General features: G+C 43.0%; 2 protein-coding genes across 5 annotated transcripts in view; one reads left to right on the top strand and one right to left on the bottom strand.

The window, feature by feature from the left end:
* The window catches only part of SRR (serine racemase), a 22,530-nt gene extending 11,440 nt beyond the window's left edge, over window positions 1–11,090 (top strand). For all 3 annotated transcript variants that reach the window (XM_082707206.1, XM_082707204.1, XM_082707205.1), the window contains 7 exons: window positions 3,642–3,813; window positions 5,523–5,649; window positions 5,844–5,947; window positions 7,865–7,984; window positions 8,111–8,185; window positions 8,674–8,883; window positions 9,277–11,090. In XM_082707206.1, the coding sequence (XP_082563332.1) occupies window positions 3,646–3,813; window positions 5,523–5,649; window positions 5,844–5,947; window positions 7,865–7,984; window positions 8,111–8,185; window positions 8,674–8,883; window positions 9,277–9,492 (1,020 nt within the window). In that variant the 5' untranslated portion in view covers window positions 3,642–3,645 and the 3' untranslated portion in view covers window positions 9,493–11,090. The remainder of the gene's footprint in view (window positions 1–3,641; window positions 3,814–5,522; window positions 5,650–5,843; window positions 5,948–7,864; window positions 7,985–8,110; window positions 8,186–8,673; window positions 8,884–9,276) is intronic.
* On the bottom strand, window positions 9,625–21,431 carry TSR1 (TSR1 ribosome maturation factor). Of its 2 annotated transcripts, none has more exons than XM_082707070.1 (15): window positions 21,115–21,431; window positions 20,233–20,336; window positions 19,725–19,944; window positions 19,470–19,604; window positions 18,679–19,103; window positions 17,772–17,931; window positions 16,933–17,087; window positions 15,845–16,041; window positions 14,178–14,340; window positions 13,276–13,386; window positions 12,246–12,378; window positions 10,799–10,915; window positions 10,321–10,461; window positions 10,144–10,218; window positions 9,625–10,015 (listed from the first exon to the last, which is right to left on the bottom strand). In XM_082707070.1, the coding sequence occupies exons 3-15, from the start codon at window positions 19,777–19,779 to the stop codon at window positions 9,837–9,839; spliced, it is 2,046 nt and encodes a 681-aa protein (XP_082563196.1). In that variant the 5' UTR covers window positions 19,780–19,944; window positions 20,233–20,336; window positions 21,115–21,431; the 3' UTR covers window positions 9,625–9,836. The 2 variants fall into 2 exon arrangements, with proteins under 2 accessions (XP_082563196.1, XP_082563195.1); XM_082707069.1 differs by lacking the exon at window positions 21,115–21,431 and adding an exon at window positions 20,520–20,675.

The raw sequence follows: 21,431 nt of genomic DNA, 5'->3' as shown, positions 1-21,431 counted from the left end.
TGCCTCTCTGCCTACTTGTGATCTCTCTCTCTGTCAAATAAAATGAATAAAATCTTTAAAAAAAAAAAAAGTTATGTAAAACTTTTTAAAACTATGGTATTTTTGTAAAAAGAAGTAGCCATTTAGCAGCACCTAGGTGGCTTAGTTGGTTAAGCCACTGCCTTTGGCTCAGGTCATGATCCTGGAGTCCGGGAATCGAGTCCCGCATCAGGCTCCCTGCTCGGGGGGGAATCTCCTTCCCCCTCTGACCATCCCCCTTCTCATGCTCTCTCTCTCAGTCTCTCTCTCAAATAAATAAATAAAAATCTAAAAAAAAAAAAAAGTAGCCATTTAAAATGTTGTGTATCGGGGTGCCTGGGTGGTTCAGTGGGTTAAGCCTCTGACTTTGGCTCAGGCCATATCTCAGGGTCCTGGGATCTAGCCCTGCATCAAGCTCTCTACTCAGCAGGGAGCCTGCTTCTACCCCCCCCCCCCCCGGTCCCTGCTTGACTTTCTGCCTACTTCTGATTCCTGTCTGTCAAATAAATAAATAAAATCTTTAAAAAATAAGAAAATAGGGGCACCTGGTGGCTCAGTGGGTTAAGCCTCTGCCTTCAGCTCAGGTCATGGTCTCAGGGTCCTCAGATCGAGGCCTGCATCAGGCTCTCTGCCCAGCGGGGAGCCTGCTTCCCCCCCCCCCGCCCCGCCTGCCTCTCTGCCTACTTGTGATCTCTATCTGTCAAATGAATAAATAAAATCTTTATAAATAAATAAATAAATAAATAAATAAATAAATAAAGCTGAAGAAGTTCAGGCTGTGTGGGGGCTCCCTAGTATAGGCTGCTACAGAAATTTTGTCTGTCTTACCAGTATGAAGCATTAAAAATATACTTCAAAGTACAGTTGACCCCTGAATATCGTGGGGCTTAAGGGTGCTGAAAGTGGAACTGTTGGATCATGAAGAATTCTATGTTTAATTATTTGAGGAACTACCATACTGTTCATAGCTGCTGCACCATTTTATATTTCCACCAACAGCACACAAGAAGTCCAGTGTCTCTACATCCCGGCCAACACTTGCTTGCTTAATAGTAGTCATCCTAATAGGTATAAGGTGGTTTTCATTTGAATTTCCCTAGTGATTAGTGATGTTGAGCATCTTTTCATGTGCTTGTGTCCATTTGTATATCTTCTTCAGAGAAACGTCCATTCAAGTCCTTTGCCCATTTTTAAATGAGATTTGTTTTTCCAGAAAGTATATTGATTATTTTTTTCTACCCTCACTTTCACCATCCAAGTACCTGTGAAGGTGCTGATTTTAACTGTCATATGATGTATGTATACTGAAGAAACAAGACAGAAAATGAACATAATTGATTAAGATGTCAGGGTTATAAGCAATTTTCTCCCTTGTTAAATAATTTTTTTAAAGATTTTATGTATTGGGCGCCTGGGTGGCTTAGTGGGTTAAGCCGCTGCCTTTGGCTCAGGTCATGATCTCAGGGTCTTGGGATCGAGTCCCACATCGGGCTCTCTGCTCGGCAGGGAGCCTGCTTCCTCCTTTCTCTCTCTGCCTGCCTCTCTGCCTACTTGTGATCTCTCTCTGTCAAATAAATAAATAAAATCTTTAAAAAAAAAGATTTTATGTATTTTCGGGCACCTGGGTGGCTCAGTAGGTTGAGCCTCTGCCTTCGGCTCAGGTCATGATCTCAGGGTCCTGAGATTGAGCCCCGCTTTGGACTCTCTGCTCAGCAGGGAGCTTGCTCCACCCCTCTTCTCTGCCTGCCCCTCTGCCTACTTATGATGTCTGCCTGTCAAAAAATAAATAAATATTTATTTTTAAAAAATATTTTATTTATTTATTTGATAGAGACACAGTGAGAGAGGGAACACAAGCTGGGGGAGTGGGGGAGGGAGAAGCAGGCTTCCTGCCAAACAGGGAATCCAACGCGGGACTGGATTCCAGACTCCGGGATCATGACCTGAGCCAAAGGCAACTGCTCAACGACTGAGCCACTCAGGTGCCCCAAATAATTTTTTTGAATAAAAAATTTTAATAGATTTTGAACCCACTTCATTCAAGCTTCACAAAAATGATGAAAAAGTCGAGACCAGTAACAGTGCTTGGATGGTAAAGGATGGTATGAGTGAGGGGTAAGCCTTAAGCCTTTCCTATAAAGCTTCACCAGGGGGAAAAAACCTTTTTTTTTTAATTTATTTTTTTTTTTTTAGATTTTATTTATTTATCAGAGAGAGCGGGGGGGAGAGAGCAAGCACAGGCAAACAGAATGGCAGGCAGAGGGAGAAGCAGGCTCCCTGCTGAGCAAGGAGCCCGATGTGGGACTCGATCCCAGGACGCTGGGATCATGACCTGAGCCGAAGGCAGCTGCTTAACCAACTGAGCCACCCAGGCGTCCCCCCCCCTTTTTTTTTTAAAGATTTTATTTATTTATTTGACAGACAGAGATCACAAATAGGCAGAGTCAAGCGGGGGGGGGGGCAGGCTTCCCGCTGAGCAGAGAGCCTGATGCAGAACTCGATTCCAGAACCCCGAGATCATGACCCAAGCCAAAGTCAGAGGCTTAGCCCACTGAGCCACCCAGGTGCCCTGGAAAAAAGAAATTTACTAAGAAATGCAGCTTCAAGATACTTTTCCTTCTATTTAGAGATTCTGGAGCCCCAGTACCAAAGACCATTCCATTACTACCACAGACCCCAAGTGTATTTTCCTGTGTTGTACATTTTCCTCCCCTACCCCCTTTTTGTTTTTAAGATTTTATTTCTTTGATAGAGATCACAAGTAGGCAGAGAGGCGGCAGAGAGAGAGAGAGAGGAGGAAGCAGGGTTCCCACTGAGCAGAGAGCCCGATGCGGGACTCGATCCTAGGACCCTGAGATCATGACCTGAGCCGAAGGCAGCGGCTTAACCCACTGAGCCACCCAGGCGCCCCTAAAAGATATATTTTTAAAAGGGGGTGATGGAGGGGCCCCTGGGTGGCTCAGTGGGTTAAAGCCTCTTCCTTTGGCTCGGGTCATGATCTCAGGGTCCTGGGATCGAGCCCCGCATCGGGCTCTCTGTTCAGTGGGGAGACTGCTTCTCCCTCTACCTCTGCCTGCCTCTCTGCCTGCTTGTGATCTGTCTCTGTGTCTAATAAATAAATAAAATCTAATATATATATATATATATATTTTTTTTTTTTTTTTTTTTTTTTTAAAGAGCAACTTAAGATTCACAGCAAGAGGGGCGCCTGGGTGGCTCAGTGGGTTAAAGCCCTGCATTGGGCTCTCTGCTCAGTGGGGATCCTGCTTCCTCCTCTGCCTGCCTGCCTCTCTGCCTACTTGTGATCTCATCTGTCAAATAAATAAATAAAATCTTAAAAGAAAAAAAGAGATTCACATCAAGATTGATGGGTAGTTGAAGAGACTTCCCATATATCTCACACACACACCCCAAAAGCAGAGCCTCCCCCATTATCAACATCCCCCATCAGAATGGAATTGTTACAATTGAACCTGCATTATGTGTCATTAGCAAAGTCCATGTTTTATATTATGGTTCACTCTTGTACATTCTATGGGTCTGTTAGCCATTTTCAAAATCTTTTCATTAAACATATTGTTTTGGGCTTTGCTTTGACCCCTTTTTTTATTCCTGGGTTTCAGAACCATGTGTGCTCAGTACTGCATCTCTTTTGCTGATGTTGAAAAAGCTCATGTCAACATTCAAGATTTTATTCACCTCACACCAGTGCTAACAAGTTTCATTTTCAATCAAGTAACAGGGCGCAATCTTTTCTTCAAATGTGAACTCTTCCAGAAAACTGGATCTTTTAAGGTAATAATGCCCTTTGATAATATATCATGTATCTTTTCAAATCCCTTTCCCATACACATTTATTTGATCTGCCTGACCACCCAGTGAGGTAGGTAAACTATTTTTATAGCTGAAGAAAGGGTTGTAGAAGTTTTCCTTCGATAAAGTACTGGTCACTTAGCAATATGGTATTGATAACCCACTTTTACATAATCTCAAAATTTCTTATAATTGGGGTGATGATGTAATTTACTGTCCAAACTAGGACATGGTTGAGAATGAAAGGGGCACCTTGTGATTAAACTCAGACAATAGACATTAACCTTAATTATTGCAAGGCAACACGGGCAAGAGTGATCACCCTGTATACAACCAAGTTGTGTCAACTTGCTATTCATTGATACCTTATTATGAATGTAAAAGATCTAAATCTAGCTAACCCCTTATTCTAGGAAATATGTCAGAGCCTTTCCTTTGCATAAAGATAGACTTCTGGGGGGTACCTGGCTTGCTGTAAGAAAAGCATGCAACTCTTGATTTTGAGGTTTGAGCCCCACATTGGGTGTAGAGATTACTTACATAGATACTTTAAAAGGTAAAAGACTTCTGTGTTGATTCAGTGCGGTTAATTTCTGTTAGTTGAGTTTTAAGATCCTTTCAGGTATAAATCTGAATGTTGCATTTAGCACTATGCCTGATAGGTACTAGTACCTGTTAAGTGGTAATTTTAGGACTACATTTCCTCACCCATTAATGAGAACTTTTTTTTTTTTTTAAGATTTTATTTATTTGTCAGAGGGAGAGAGAGAGGGAACATAGGTGGGGGAGCTGCAGACAGAGGGAAAAGCATGCTAGGCTCCCCACTGAGCAAGGAGCCTGATGCAGGGCTAGATCCCAGGACACTGGGATCATGACTTAGCTCAAGGCAGACGCTTAACTGACTGAGCCACCCAGGCATCCCTAATGAGAACATTTATATTAAACTCTCCATTCTCTTTTGCCCTTTGCTTCTGCCATGGTTTATTTTTTTCATTCATCACACATCACATACTTATTTTAACTAACTATACTAGGCATACACACACACGGTCTTGTACTATTAGTTACACTTGCAGGACAGGCCAGTCAACAAACAGGTTAATGACAAGTAACTTGAGAGAGACAAATAAAATACAATGGAATGAAATGCCTAATTTTGCATGGGAGATCAAAGAAGTTGAACCAATGATGTTTCATCCAAATTTTATAGGATGAGTACTTTTAGCCAGATCAGGGAGTGAAGGAAAATAACTATATGTAGATGTACCAGCATGCTGGGAGGTACAGGGGTGTGAGCTAACTTGTAGGAGGGAAACGAATTTAGGATGGCTACAACAGTGACAGAAGCAGTATGTTTTAGAAAGACTGCAACTTGTAAGGAATTTGTATTTACAAAATAGGTAGTCAGTAAAAAGAGAACATTTTTAAAAGGTCACTTTCATAATCTAGTGGAAATATTGAGAATGATCCCTGGGCAGGATTAGTTGAGGTTTGATAACATGCAAGTTGAGAAATGAGGCTTCACCAAGGTAGTGGCAAAAACGCAGGAGATATTTCAGAGGTACAATCAAGATTTTGTGATAGAATGGATGTTCGGTGTTAGGAAGAGAATATCTAGGAAAGTTCCTTGGTGTTTTGAAAAGAAACTTTTAAATCAAATCAAATACATGGTTTCACCATCCCTTTTCTAGATTCGCGGTGCCCTTAATGCAGTCAAAGGCTTGACTCCTGCCACCTCGAAAGAGAAGCCCAAAGCCGTGGTTACTCACAGCAGTGGAAACCATGGCCAGGCTCTCGCCTATGCTGCTAAATTGGAAGGTACTTGACTAACTTCTCAGGGTACTGTGTAGGATCATCCGAGAAGAGTGGAAAAGTATTCTTAATCAGTGAGATTGGTGACTACTGTGGGAAGGTTATTTCCAGGTTCCTATCTCATTATAAGCAAATTAAACATAAGTTTCTATTCTAAATTCTCCTGATTTGTACTAACTAAACATGTTTCTTCCTCCCAGGAATTCCTGCTTATATTGTGGTGCCCGAAACAGCTCCCAATTGTAAAAAATTGGCAATACAAGCCTATGGAGCCTCCATAGTGTACAGTGAACAGAGTGATGAGGTAAGGAGAAAGCAGTGTTCAGTGTCAGCTTACCAACTTTCACCATCAAATGAAACTTCTTTCTAGCCTACTGGCTGTTTCTTCTGTGTTCCTCTTCACCTTTCAACGCTAGCATGCTCAACCCTTTCTCTACCTATGCTCACTCTGATGAGATCATTAATCTCATAGTTTAACATATCCCCTATACTCTGGGGTGCCTGCATGGCTCTGTCAGTTGGGTGACCAACTCTTGGTTTAGGCTCAGGTCATGGTCTCAGGGTTGTGGGATTGAGCCCTGTGTGGGGCTCTGTACTGGGGAGGGAGTCTGCTTCTATCTCTCTCTCCCTCTGGCCTTCCCTCTGCTCTCGCTCTCTCTCAAAAAACAAACAAACAAAAAACGCTTTAAAAAATATCTGGAGAAAAAAAAAGTCTGTATTCTAACTCCAGTCCTGACCTTTGCCCTTAACCCAGACTTTTATCTCCAATGATTCCCTGATGATATTCCCACTTAGAATGTCTTAAAAGGCAACTTAAACTTATGTCTAAAACCAAACTCCTGATCTTCCTCCCCACTGCTGCTCCTCGTCTTCTCCTTAGTCAATGGCAACTTTTATCCTTCTAGTTGCTCAAAATAAATGAAGTCACCTTCGAGAGTTCTCCCACACCCTACATCCAAATCTTGGTCCTACTTTCAAATCATTTCCATTACCCAGGGACCCTGGCTGGCTCAGCTGGAAGAGTATGCAACTCAATCTCAAGGTTGTGAGTTCAGGCCCCATATTGGATGTAGATAAACTTTAAAAAAATAACAATTTCTGTTATCCAACTACTTTTTTTTTTTTTTTTTTTTTTTTTTATCCAACTACTTCTAACAGGCTTTACCATCAACACCCTGATTCAAATGAACATGTTTTCACCTAGGTACAGTAGCCTAAGTGGTCTCCCTCCTTCCACCCTTGCACTATCCATTTAATATGTTAAAACTCGTTAGCTGAAAACCCTCCAATGGTTTCCCATCTTATACACACTGGTAACCAAAATTCTTGCAATCACTTAAGGCCTGGATGAACTGGCCCATTTCAGTCTTTCCCACTATTACTGTCCCACCAAATATTTCACACCAACCATACTAACTTAGCCTTTTCTCAGAAAAGCCAAGCACTACTACTTTGTGGTCTTTGCATTTGCTATTATTCTCCCTCTAGAATATTCTGCAGTTCTACAGCACTTGTTCAATCCTATTAAAAATATCACATTACTCAAGACCCTTCCTAAGCATCCCCTATAAAACAGACTATTCTCCATAGCATTTAGACATATTACTTATATGCCACCCCTCTGCATATTAGAACATAACTCCACTGAGCAGAGACTAGTTTGTTCAGTTATATCCCCAGTCCCCAGTAAGTCTGAAAAAAGGATGGCCAATAAAGTGTTAAATGACTAAATCAAACTTGTTTGGAAACTTTATTTATTTTTAAAGATTTTATTTATTTGACAGAGAGAGAGAAGGATCACAAGTAGGCAGAGAGGCAGGCAGAGAGAGAGAGGACGCAGGCTCTCTGCTGAGTAGAAAGCCTGATGCGGGGCTCGATCCCAAGACCCTGGGAACATGACCCAAGCAGAAGGCAGAGGCTTTAGCCCCCTAAGCCACCCAGGCACCCTTGTTGGGAACTTCTTTTTTTTTTTTTTTTTTTTTTTAAGATTTTATTTATTTATGAGAGAGAGCGAGAACGAGCACAGGCAGACAGAGTGGAAGGCAAAGTCAGAGGGAGAAGCAGGCTCCCCGCGGAGCAAGGAGCCCGATGTGGGACTCGATCCCAGGACGCTGGGATCATGACCTGAGCCGAAGGCAGCTGCTTAACCAACTGAGCCACCCAGGCGTCCCGGGAACTTCTAAATACAAATCAAATATATTCATTTAATGTGCTCTTTCAGTCCAGAGAAAATGTTACCAGAAGAATTATGGAAGAAACAGAAGGCATCATGGTACATCCCAACCAGGAGCCTGCAGTGATAGCTGGGCAAGGGACAATTGCCATGGAAGTACTAAACCAGGTAAGAGCTGTTAATTCTTGTTTAGCCACCGATAAAGCTAATGTTAGGCTGTCTATAATTATTTTATACACATATAAAACTGGTTATTAATAGACCTATTTATACTTTATATTCTTTTCACTAAAGGTACCCTTGGTAGATGCACTGGTGGTACCTGTAGGAGGAGGAGGAATGGTTGCTGGAATAGCAATTACAGTTAAGGTAAGAAAATAGCTTCTTAAGGACTCCCTGCTTCAGGCCTAGATAATTTTATTTTACATTGTAGTACACTGTGAATACTTGGCTCAACATTCCCCCAAATTGCTGTTGTTTCTCACCAACCCTTGGCACTTGAAATGGAAGGCTCTTCTCTGCCTCACTACCCTGCCGTTCTTCATCGGTAACAACTTCACAAGGCAAAGCAGTCCTGAGTGGCATCCTCACAGTCCTTTCCCTGAATCCCATTTCAACAACCCACTATCCAAGTCAAGGGCCACTCTTTTCCCTAGTTACCAGGAGAACTAGATGTGATTTAAGCAACTAAAGGCTATTAGGCATACAACTTAAATGCTTGAAGGTCTATTTTTATTACATCAATCAAGGGAAAGGCTCTTGAACAGAAATGAGTTACCTGTATTGCCTACTTCACTACAGGTATGCAAGCAAAATGCTGTGGCTAGTTTTAAAATGTCTAATATTCCTTTTCCTAGGCTCTGAGACCTAGTGTGAAGGTATATGCTGCTGAACCCTTGAATGCAGATGACTGCTACCAGTCCAAGCTGAAAGGGGAACTGACTCCCAATCCCTATCCTCCAGAAACCATAGCAGATGGTGTCAAATCCAGCATTGGCTTAAACACCTGGCCTATTATAAGGGACCTTGTCGATGATGTCTTCATAGTCACAGAGGAAGAAATTAAGGTGAGGCTCTGATAGGAAAGGAAAATACGAAAGAATGGAGCAAATTCTTAGACAATAGAGTCTTCTACTGTTTTGAGTAGCAACTTACTCCCTGGGGACTTGACTAGATGACTTCATGACATGGGAGGTGCCCCAGATGTATTAAGAAAACCTGCTCAACAGTAGAAACAGTGTTAGGATGGGAAAAAAGCCCTGTCCTTCATTGGTGAGCATGCATGCATATATATATATATATATATGTGGGAACCTTTGGGTAATATATATATACAGGTCAAGAAGAAAAATTTAGATTGGGCATATAACCCCACCTGACCTTTAATTGTAAAGGTCAACCAACTAGGCTCTTTCTCCTTTTCCCATTTCACTAATTCTTACTCCCTTCCATACCAACAGTATGCAACCCAGCTGGTGTGGGAGAGGATGAAACTGCTTATTGAACCTACAGCTGGTGTTGCAGTGGCCGCTGTCCTGTCTCAGCATTTTCAAACAGTTTCCCCAGAAGTAAAGAACATTTGTATTGTACTCAGTGGTGGAAATGTAGACCTAACTTCCCTAACTTGGGTGAAGCAGGCTGAAAGGCCAGCTCCTTATCAATCTGTTTCTGTTTAGTTTATGCAAAAGAGATGGGATTCAGTATCTCTAGTCACTTGGAAATTTTGTTTCCTAGTTACTCTAACTTCTTATATTCCTCTCTTAAACAACTTTCAAGTTCCTAATGGAGAGTGGATGTTTCAGTAACAGTTGTTTCTTTTCTTTTCTTTTAACTAAGTAGCAAGGGTAAAATATCCATAGTTTACTGAGATATCTTGTCAAGGCCAAGAAAAGCCTTTTGCAAAAAGGCAGTAGACCTCTAGGCTAAAGTAGAAAACACAAACTTTGCCTAATTACAGCCTGTAGGTTCCCATTCCTGGAGTGTTCACTAGTAACAATGAAACAGAATCCCAATGAATCCATTACTCCAAGTCCATTTCAGGCACTGCTAAAGAAATCTCCTTTTTCATCCACGGTACTGGTTCTGGTACATATGGATCATAAGTCCACTTGGGGAAAACTCGTTTATAGAGGTTCATCAGTACTGTGTCCTGAGATTTTAGCTTCCCATCAAAACTGCACTTCATGTGGCCATGAGTACCTAGAAAGGAAACAGCCAAGTTGGTCACACTAAAATAGAAAATTTTAAAGCGGTAGTCTTCTAACCCAATAGTCATTTAGTAGCACTGGGAAAACCTGGGCAAGGCACCAAATCCCACAGTTTCTTACCCAAAGGTTCCTTGATGTGTCCCCTGCGGCCCCACTTTGTTCTCAGTTCCACTGGTTTAAACCATAACACATCCTCTTAGAATGAAACACACAGAAGACCAAGATGAAACATATACCCACAAAATAAACTCAGCCCTTACTCCACAAAGGCAATCTGATCCCATCCTTTACACCTACCTCTGTTGAAGAACATGTAACGCACTACTGCCATCTTAGTAAAAATTTTGAAAGGATGACCGCTCAAAACAACTCTCTTGATGACCATTCTGTCTGGATCCACTGACAATAGATAGCCTGTGGCAATGAGGCTGTGCATTCCTAATGAGCAAAAGCAGACAAGCCAAAGCCTTCATTTATTGCTCCAGTCCATTTAAAGACCTAAACAAACTCTTAGAGAAATCTTACACTAGGGTACCCCAGAACCTACCCTAAATATAACAGTCTGAGCAGCATCTACCAATTAGCTATGCTTTGTTAGCAAGATAAAACCCTATTTGTCATCCTTGCCTCAGACCACTGTGAGGGTAAGATTGGGATATTTCAAAAATTATCATTACTTTCTTCATACCGAATGGCTCTTAAATCTAAATATAGAAAATAGTTTTAAACCTACAAAGGACCTACAGGCCTGTTCACCTCAGTGAACTTAACTTACCGTTGCTATTCTGTTTGAAAAGCAGCACAGATGCAGGAGGAAACGTGATTGGGCCATACACTGTCACCACCAAGGCCACATCAGCAGTCAGGAATCTCTGAAATTTATGTTTATCCGCTACCATAAAAGGGGTTAAAAAAGAAAAACCCAAAACATTTTGAGATACCATAGGTAATCCAGCAAACTGTGAAAAGCTGTATCACTGCAACTCTTAAACCTAAGGCAACTTATGTTTCTTTACCCGGCTAGTTCTCACAGTATTTTCCTACCTCAATACAACTGAAAGATACAATTCAGTTGTTCAGAGTGATTTTTCAACTGGATGCAGAATCTTGGACTTGCATCTTGGACTATATTCGGGGTTTGAAAAAGTTCTCCAGGTGATTGATATTTATCACCCCTACCTCATTTGAGAAACAAGGCTTTATAGAAAACATCTCCACTAAATCAACAGCTCTTAGTTTTGGGCCAGGATTGGCTAATATTTTCCATAAAGGGCCAGATAATAGTAAATATTTCAGGCTTATGGCCATACAGTTTCTGTTCCAACTACTGTTCAACAGTGCCACAGAAAAAATAGCCACAGACAATACTAAAAAAAAAAAAAAAAAAAGGAAAAAAAAAAGCGTACCCACCCCCCCAAAACCCACAACTATGTTCCAACAAAATTTTAACAAAAAGAAGAGGTGGGGCAGATTTGGCCTAAGGGCCATGCTGTGCTAATCTCTGATTCTGAGACCTACTTAAGTTTCTGCTTTTACCTTCACTGAAACCATCCCCCCTTCTTAGTACTGAAGTTATAGGGAAATAAAATATTTTAAGGGAAAGAGAGGTCTATCCCTCATTTAGTTAGCATGGCTAGGAAAAACAAAAATTATCCAGAGCACTCATTAATATTGCCTTCATCATCTTCCTCCAGCCATTGCTGAGAGTTGAATGTGTGTAGGTGATGTTCAGAAGCCTCCAAGTTAGTGCAAAGTATATTCCCACTCCTAATGCGTAGGAGTATAGTCATTTTACTCTAAAAGTGCCCCTGGTCACCATTCTTCAACATCTAGTCTCAATATCTCAGATGCCAGCCACATACCCAACTGTGGGCCACCCTCAGCCTTCACCCACACTGCCACAGACCACCAGATGCCAAGGGTTCTACACTTTGACACACCATTTTATAGAGCCACTGACTCCCATTTAAAACCACTTTGCAACCAATACTCATGGCAGAGAAGCCTCAGCACCACACAGAGGTTGCATCACTGGGATGCTTCAGACAGGTTCAGACATTGTGAATTAAAACATCATTGGCTCCTAGACCAGAGTACTGAAAATATCACTAACCCAGAAACCTAGAGTTTGAAACTGCATTCTGTGTGCCCCCACTACAAATCATAGTCCCCCAGAAGACATTAAGATGGACAAGAACCCAGAAGCTTCCCCACTGCCTTACCTGAAGTGTGCTGAGAGAATAAAGGTGAGGCTCGGAAGCGCCTGAACCCACAGTGGAAGATGAGCTCCTCTTTGGCTTTCACAGGTTCAGTGTGGCCAGAGTGCCGGCTCACCACCATATTCAGTACTGACATCTGGGAACCGCATAAGAAAATCAGACCTTCATATCTAAAATAGAGAAGCCTTGAGCGGCTGGGTGGCTCAGGTGGTTAAGCAACTGCCTTTGGCTCAGGTCATGATCCCGGAATCCTGGGATCTAGTCCCGAAACAGGCTCCCAACTCCATGGCGAGTCTGCTTTTCCCTCTAACCTTCTCCTCTCTCATGCTCTCTCTCACTCTCTCAAATAATTAAGTAAAATCTTTAAAATAGAGCAGCCTTAATTGAAAGAAGGTGAACCAAACTAGCAGGTTCAGATTCCCTTTAATACTTATCTATGGAAAAGTATAGCTAACAAAACGCTGTTCACCTTTTATATTTACCAGCAACTGGTATTCAAGTCAAACACAAGCTGGTTTTTAGAGCCTTTCTCATATCCTTCCGTATGAGCTAACCTTCTGGTGTCCAACTACAAAAGCTCAACATCTGCCACAAAATCAGATCAAGTCACTCACTCACCACATGCCTTAAAACCACACTCATTCAAGACCCTTCCCTCAACTCTCAGACTGACCACGGGCCAAAAGCTCTCACATCCACGCCAACACACATGGCTACTGGCCACCATGATAAAAGAGATCTATGCAATGGCATCACCCCCAGCCCCGTTAAGGCTGCCAACCCTTGGTTAAAATCTGATCTGATGAGCATACTTAAGAGAAGTCTCAGAACACAGAGACTGCATCACTGAGATGCTTCAGACAGGTTCAGACATGTTGGGTAACACCATCATTGACTTCTCTATCATATTCTCTTGATTTCTAATCCTAAAGGAGATTTTTCACATCCCAATGAGCAAAATGTCAGTCACATAAAATTTTAGACTGGTTGGAAAGTTTCATAACTCCCCATTTCCCACAAGACACTAACTCACCTTCTGTTCATGAGGTAGTAAAGAAAATGCAATCAAGGGTGCTCCTCGCTTAAAGTACTCATACACTGAGACAGGGACTTTAGAGACATGAAGTGTGACATACCAGCCAACCTGCCAGAAGAAAGCAGAAAATAATCATGCAGTTACCCTTAAAGTCTCAATAATGATGAAGCATTTCTCCAACTATGTTAAAAGTCATTTAGTCTACTTTTTAAAAAAATTATTTATTTGTTTGACAGATTACAAGTAGGCAGAGAGGCAGGCAGAGAGAGAGAGAGAGGAGGAAACAGGCTCCCCGCTGAGCAGGGAGCCCGATGCGGGGCTCGATCCCAGGACCCTGGCACCATGACCTGAGCTGAAGGCAGAGGCTTTAACCCACTGAGCCACCAAGGTGCCCCCATTTAATCTATTCTTTTTTTTTTTTTTTTAAGATTTTATTTATTTATTTGACAGAGAGAAATCACAAGTAGACAGAGAGGCAGGCAGAGAGAGAGGAGGAAGCAGGCTCCCTGCTGAGCAGAGAGCCCGATGTGGGGCTCGATCCCAGGACCCTGAGACCATGACCTGAGCTGAAGGCAGAGGCTTAACCCATTGAGCCACGCAGGCGCCCCCATTTAATCTATTCTTAAAGCCTATCCTCACCCTTCAAAATTGCCTTTCACAGATGCTTCAACTACCCAGATTAAACTTTTTCACAGTTACCATCTGAAACCTCTTTGTTCTCAATGTTAATCTTTTTTTTTTTTTTTTTTCTCAATGTTAATCTTACCAGTGACTCAGTGGCTCCTTTAATTCAACTATGGGCAGCACAAATCTAAGGTACTCACGCCAAGAGGAATAATGGATGGGGCACCCCAGCAAATAAAAGCACATTATAGGGATGGGCAAAGGAAGGCAGATACCTCAGCTCCTTCAACCTCTTTTCCCTCAATTTCTTTAAAAATGCGTTTCCTAGTATTAGTGAAGTTCTGAAACTGAAAGATCCGAGCATAATCTTGAGGAAGGTTTTCTTTAGGATCCCATGGAGATGTCCGGAAGCTCTTGAGGCCTCTGTATTTCTGAAATCTAGATATAGGAGATTTTAGAGAATAGTCAAATTTATACGGTACTACTTACTTTTTCACTCAAGTCACTTCTAAAATAGCTAAAATAGCTAAGGATTTAGTTTAAAAACAACAACACCACAAAAAACCTTGGGCACCTGGGTGACTCAGTGGATTAAGCCTCTGCCTTCAGCTCAGGTCATGACCCCAAGGTCCTGGGATCAAGCCCTGCACGGGGCTCTCTGCTCAGCAGGAAGCCTGCTTTCTCCTCTCTCTGCCTGTCTCTCTGCCAAAGAAATAGAAATCTTAAAAAAAAAAAAAAAAACAACAACAACAACACAAAACACCTTTACCACTGTCACTCAAGATAACCTAATTAACCTAAAACCACATTTCATTTTAAAAAGATTTTATTTATTTATTTGACAGAGAGAGACACAGCCAGAGAGGGAACACAAGCAGGGGGAGTGGGAGAGGGAAAAGTAGGCTTCCTGCTGGTCAGGCAACCTAATGCAGGGCTCAATCCCAGGACTCTGAGATCATGACCTGAACCAAAGGCAGACTCAACCACTGAGCCACCCAGTTGCCCCTAAAATCACAATTCAAAACAGCTTCTTAACAAGGGTGCCTGGGTGGCGCAGTCAGTTAAGGGTCCAACTCTTGGTTTTGGTTTGGGTCAGAATCACCGGGTCCTGGCACTGAGCCCTGTGTCAGGCTGTACGTTTAGCATGGAGTTGACTGGGATTCTCTCTTTCCTTCTGGCCCTCCTATCCATATGATCTCTCAGATAAATAAAATCTTAAAAGAGGGGCGCCTGGGTGGCTCAGTGGGAAGTCTCTGCCTTGGGCTCAGGTCCTGATCCCAGGGTCCTGGGATCGAGCCCCGCATTGGGCTCTCTGCTTAGTGGGAAGCCTGCTTCCTCCTCTCTCTCTCTTTGCCTACTTGTGATCTCTATCTGTCAAATAAATAAATAAAATCTTTAAAAAAAATTAAAAAATAAAAAAAATAAAATCTTTATAAAGAGAACAAAACAAAAAATAGCTTCTAACAAATATATCAGACCCAAGCCCCAGTTCCTCACTGACAAAGTCATTTCAGTGGCTCCTTTAGGGAGCAGCTCTTTCATCTGGCAAACAGATGATAAAAGTCTTACCTCCCTAACACCCACTATAAACTCTCTGGGTTTAGTCACTCACCTCCAGAACAGACAATGATCAACGCTTTTATGCCTGCCCAAACTCCCCCACATCTGCAGATATTTTATACTTTTAGTCTTAGCTCCTACAGAGAAGCATTTGCTGATTCACCTTAGTATTTCTCCTTCATTAAAGTACTGTAACATTGTTAGTCTGTACCACACAGTCTAGAACTTGATTATATATTACTGTTTCTTGTATGTGCATCTTACTCTCACCCTTCAGGAGCAGGGACAATGTGTTTTTTTTCTTTTGCATCACAATGACATAGTTTTCTGAGCCACATAAATTTCAAATAAAAACATACTGATTTTAGACTTCTTGACTAACCGGATTCTTGCAGCCACATCACGGGGAGTATCTACTTCATCTGGAAACATCTCTTGCAGTCTTTCTTGTTTATATTTCTCCAACATTTTTTCCTCAGCCTCATCATTCACATTCTCATCATATAGATCATCACGCACAGACTCTCCCACAGTCATAGTTTCATATTCCTCCTCCTCTTCCTTTTCACTGCCCTCATCCTGTAGAATAAAGATTACAGTTTCATACCTGTCTCTACATTACAGGCACTGAACTAGAAATAAAATAACTTGGGGGCACCTGGGTGGCTCAGTCAGTAAGTGCCTGCCTTCAGCTCAGGTTGTGATCCTGAAGGCTCCACATGGAGCTCCTCATTGGGCTCCCTGCTTAGTGTACAGTCTGCTTCTCCCTCTGCCCCTCACCCCACTCATGCTCTAATAATTATATAAAATCTTTTCTTTTTTTAAAACAGATTTAAGTTATTTATTTGACAGAGAGAGATCAAAAGTAGGCAGAGAGGCAGGCGGAGGGGGAAGCAGGCTCCCTGCTGAGCGGAGCACCCATTCGGGGGCTCAATCCCAGGACCCTGAGATCATGACCTGAGCCGAAGGCAGAGGCTTAACTCAGTGAACCATCCAGGCACCCCAAATATGTAAAAATCTAAAAAAGAAAGAAAGAAAGAAAGAAGTAAAATAATTTTTACTAGACACCCAGTCCAAACCAGCATCAATTCTAACAGAGATTAAAAAATAAATTTTCGGGGCGCCTGGGTGGCTCAGTGGTTAAGCCGCTGCCTTCGGCTCAGGTCATGATCTCAGGGTCCTGGGATCGAGTCCCGCATCGGGCTCTCTGCTCAGCAGGGAGCCTGCTTCCTCCTCTCTCTCTCTCTCTGCCTGCCTCTCTGCCTACTTGTGATTTCTCTCTGTCAAATAAATAAATTAAAAAAAAAAATCTTTTAAAAAAAAATAAATAAATAAATTTTCATTTCTGGCAGTTACAAGTCATTCCTAGGAACTAATCACACACACATACCTCCCAAGGTCAGGACTGCACTTTGCCTTGCATATGGGACTCTACACAGAAGTGAGTGGCCCGAGGGTCCATTTCTTTACCTGAGATTCCTCTTCAATAAAATCCTCATGTTCCATATCATCAGATTCATCTTCCCCACCACTTTCACCATCCTCATCCAAAATCCATTCAGCTTGGTAACTGGATGTCCCTTTGGGAACTTTCTTTACCAACCTGGGACTTTTCTTCAAGAAGTCTGTAAAAGCCCAAATAAGCTAAATTATACGCCTCCTTTCTGCTACTAGATACAAGATACTAGATATTGCTACCGACACCAGAAATTCCAACAGACTCTATGAATAGAACAGACTACTTCCAAATTTAATTTGGCTGACTCAGAACTAGCAATACTTAAAAAAAAAAAAAGGAAAAAAGAAAAGAGAGAGAGAAAACTAGCAATACTACACAGCTAAATAACTGCAACAAATTAAAGTTGTTTATATGTTTGCTAAGAAACAATAATATAAGGGTCGCCTGGGTGGCTCAGTCGTTAAGCATCTGCCTTCAGCTCAGGCCATGGTCCTGGGGTCCTGGGATTGAGCCCCATATCGGGCTCTGCTCGGCAGGAAGCCTGCTTCTCCCTCCCCCCTCCCCCTGCCTGTGTTCCCTCTCTCACTGTCTCTCTCTCTGTGTCAAATACATGAATAAAATCTTGAAAAAAAAAGAAAAGAAAAGAAAAACAGTAATACAAGTAATTTTGAAAAACAGAGCAACGCTGTGTCCAATGTTTGCTTGGTGCAAACATATAGCCTTTAGAGCTAAAAAGAGAAAAACTGACCTCCAAATAAATCCTCATCCCGCTCTACCCTAACTGTGAGCAGCTAGAGAAAATCCGCAATTCCAAGCAAGATGAATTACAAACAAGTTTGCCAATACCAACCATTTGCCTCATTCAGCTCCTCCTCTGTGGGCCAGGTCTGCTCCCCCTCCATTGGATCTGGGATAACCTCTGTTTGCAAAGACTCTTGTTTATCAGGGTCTGCCTTCATTAGGACCTTAAGGTCTTCCTCCATATCAGCTACAGCATCTGGAGTGCAAATCTAAAAATGAAAATAGTTGACTCCAATCAGACATTACCCAAAAACCTACCAAATCTAACACAGTAACCAGAAAGATCCAAAAATAATATAGTTCTCAAGTAAAAAAATGAAACAGACTGAAAGAGAAAGCCAAAATTTGTCCAATGTTTCAAGCATTTTAGGTCTATTCTCCTTGCTTTTGAGGCCTTTCACAATTTGGTCTCACTCCTATCTATTTATTACATGCCTTACCCCCTTCAAGCTGATTCTTCAGGGTTCAAAGAAACCCTCTGATCTGTCACTGTGCCTAGGTTCATGTTGTTTCTATATTTTTCGATACTGTTTCATCTCTGTTCAACTCACAAATCCCATTCATCCCTCTCAACACCTGGCTCAAGTCTGATTTCTTCTATGAAGCTTGCTAGTCTACTTTCTCAACTTCCACAGCAGGTCTATAGCTTAACCACACTTTTTCAATCCTTATTTCACAGTTGTTTGCCTTTTTTTTTCTATCCAATTAAGCAGCCCAAGGAGAAAGACCACATCTTGTATGTCTTATATAAACTCAAAGCCAAATGCTGTGCAAGGCACCTATTATGAGTGCTGGATAAATACGTGATATGTTAACATGTTCATAGTTGACAACTGCCTTATTTCATACTAGCAGTCACCTCCAGAGATCAGTATAGTTCTCTGACATTAGTTCACATCCTACACCAGGTTACACATGAATCTACAATATAAAATCTTTAAGAACATCAGTCTTACCTCCATTGCCATGCTTGGGTCCTTTTGGGATTTGATCACTCTAGGATTTAAAGGGAAAGGGTCCAGAGGGGCATCTATCTGTTTCATCTGGAAATCACCCTGTCCAATGATATGCAACAAGCTATTTACATTCAGAGCCTGCCCACGAACATAGCCTGAGATTTTCAAAGTGCCCACCAAGTTATTTTCTTCACTCGGCACAAAGTCAGCAGCATGAGCAAACAGGTATGCCCGTCTATCTCGAAAGGCAAGATGCCGTTGCTTTTGGTTAGCCAACTGCCGGAGCAGCATATCTGCCTCCTGTTGAGTGTCTAACAGGAGAAGTTTGTCATCAGGAAAACGCTTCTCTACTGTTTTAGTTAGCTTCCTTCTGCCATCTATTTGTTTCCTTGGTGGGAGGCCAGAAACACCCTGGACAGCTAGTGCTGTGAACAAGAGAGAAAGAGCTTTGTTACCTGTTGTTTTACTACATGTAAATCACACCCCCCCCCGTAATTCACAAACAGTTCAGTTGTGAGCCCAGAGATCACTGAGAAACCCAACACTCAACTACCCTAAAAAGTTTTTATAGTGAAACAAAAGGCAGTCCAGAAACAAAAAGGGAACTTGATAGATAATTTCTAAGGGATGGACCAAATTTAGGCCATACATGTACAACCCACCATCAGGCAAATACAACCCACCAGCTATACTATTATATCATATTGGACATAATGCCTGGCAAATTATAGGTGCCTAAGAAATGCCAATTCACTTCCCTCCTTTGCCTCTAATACTACCACCTCACTTACCATACGTGGGAAGGCCCTGAGCAAAGAGGCAGGAAAGGCAGTAATCCCCAGTGCTGTCCCAGCCTTCTAGTGGATCAAGGAGGAAAAGGATGGTATCCGCAACTTTGGCCATGTCTAAAACAGTGTGCAGATCTCCTGGACATATAAAACAAAGTTGGTGGGAAGCAACAAAGTTTGACACCAGCACATTATACTATTAAGAATATTACCACTACTCAAAACAAAACAAGAGAAGATACAGTTGTATGCTCTAACCTGGCCTTGCAGATGTGAAAAACCACCGATGTTTCAAGCGGGGGCATAACAGCATAAAGCTATGGGTGCTTCCCCATTCATTCAAGTGTACTGTTCCGGTGTCCTTATCCTGAAGCAACCGAAAGGCCTCTGGCAGGGAAATCCTGTCATGCAGGGGCACCACCAGTACCTGATGAGGAGGACCATCCTTGCAGCCCAGCTGTCTCTTCTCTGCCAGAACCTAATAGAACCAATCGATGTATTGCCTTTCCCACAGTATGGATGCCCCTTCCTCACCCCAGACTCCCCACTCCCAGCCACCGCATTTTCCTTGTAAAAAAGCACGTATGCCTGGAGAGTGGGCCGGAACTCGGACCAAGGCAAAGAATGCCTTAGCGTGCGCATAGATCTGCACGCCTGACACGTGATATCCCCAGCCCCCTCCAAGGGTCATATTTTTTAGTTCGAGGCATTATCCGCCTAGAACGCTTGGGAAGTCACACCACTCCCCAATCCTTGCTCCTCTCACCGCCTCCTTCTTCTGCTTTCGGAGTTGGCTCGCGCGATGCCTCTGGTCCACTCTGCTGAGCTCTTTCCTCACCTTCTTGCTTAGGGTTTTCAGCGCTAGACGACCTAGAATAAGATCAGTAAGTGATCTTGTGCAAGGTACCAGAGGGTCAAAAAAGAGGACCCTCTCCGCCAACTTTAGGGCCTCGGCGCGGGGTCCAGGCCACACGTAGGAGCTCAGTCTGGACATAAAGCAAAGTAGTTAATATAGACTAAACAGCCCTTCTTCCTCCAACCCTATCTTCTCACCCTTGCCGTCCCGCTGCGCGGATCCCCGACCCCGATGGCGCCCGCCCTTATGAGCTTTATTCTGCTGCTTCAGCGGCCCAGAACGGTGAGCCGCCATGCCGCCACTCACATGTACCCAGTCAGCACTAGTTCCGGGCCGGACCAAGCGCTTCCGGTCCCCCTCAGAGCAGTCATCCCCGTGGCGGGGCGGGGCTCACCATTTCCTCTCGCGAGAGTTTTCCCAACCAGGCTCGGAGTGTCAGACGCTCGCGTTAGTGCAAAACCGCCGAGTTAACTTTTCCCGGACCGCCGTTTGCGGCTGGGAACCTTGAAAAATCGCATGTAGATTCGAGGTTGGGGCTCTAGGTCCTGGAGGGATTTTTTGCTACATGTATTTTCATTTTTTGCGTTATCAAGTTGTATCACTTAGGAAGCTGTTGAAGTTTCTCCATTCGTGCGAAAGAGGGCTAAGACCCTTCTCTCACCTAGATTTTTGCACGTAGCTCCTCAGTTTGCAGAAGCAGCAGCATCAGGTGTTATAATTTTGAGCCACCCTTTCTTTCTCTTCGGGGACTCAAGGCTACAAGGCAAATAGCGTGGCAGGCACTTCTCTCACCTTCACGGGTTCCGTACAAGTTCCCGCTGATCTCAGTTATTCCAATCTGCGTCCCCACCTTTCACACAGCTTCAGGAAGGACAGGACAGAGAGGGAGAGCTGGCCTTGACACTCGAGCCCTCCGAGGGATTTAGAGGAAAGAGGGAGCTCTGGCCTTTCAGCCAGGAGAATAACGCTGGCTTCCCCGTAGCCGTACTCGAGGCGCGAGGGACCCCGGTCCTCCCCGTCGGGAAGACGAGGGAGTAGAAATCCAAGCGCGTCTAGCTGGGTTAAGGCCAGCTCCGATGTGAGCAACTTTCCCGCAGCCATGGGGTCCG

Source organism: Mustela nivalis (genome assembly GCF_964662115.1).
Source record: "Mustela nivalis genome assembly, chromosome: 17".
Lineage (NCBI taxonomy): Eukaryota > Metazoa > Chordata > Mammalia > Carnivora > Mustelidae > Mustela > Mustela nivalis.
Note: the sequence above shows the minus strand (reverse complement) of the source record. Positions and strands in the feature narration are given on the sequence as shown.

What these genes read in the sequence shown, in the direction of transcription:
- TSR1 (XM_082707069.1), bottom strand. Translation starts at nt 20,616, where the DNA reads ATGGCGGCTCACCGTTCTGGGCCGCTGAAGCAGCAGAATAAAGCTCAT. An exon ending in CGCGCAGCGGGACGGCAAGG is followed by an intron (nt 20,337 to 20,519) that starts GTGAGAAGATAG and finishes ATCTTATTCTAG; the next exon opens with GTCGTCTAGCGCTGAAAACC. An exon ending in GGAGCTGAATGAGGCAAATG is followed by an intron (nt 17,088 to 17,771) that starts GTTGGTATTGGC and finishes GGGCTTTTACAG; the next exon opens with ACTTCTTGAAGAAAAGTCCC.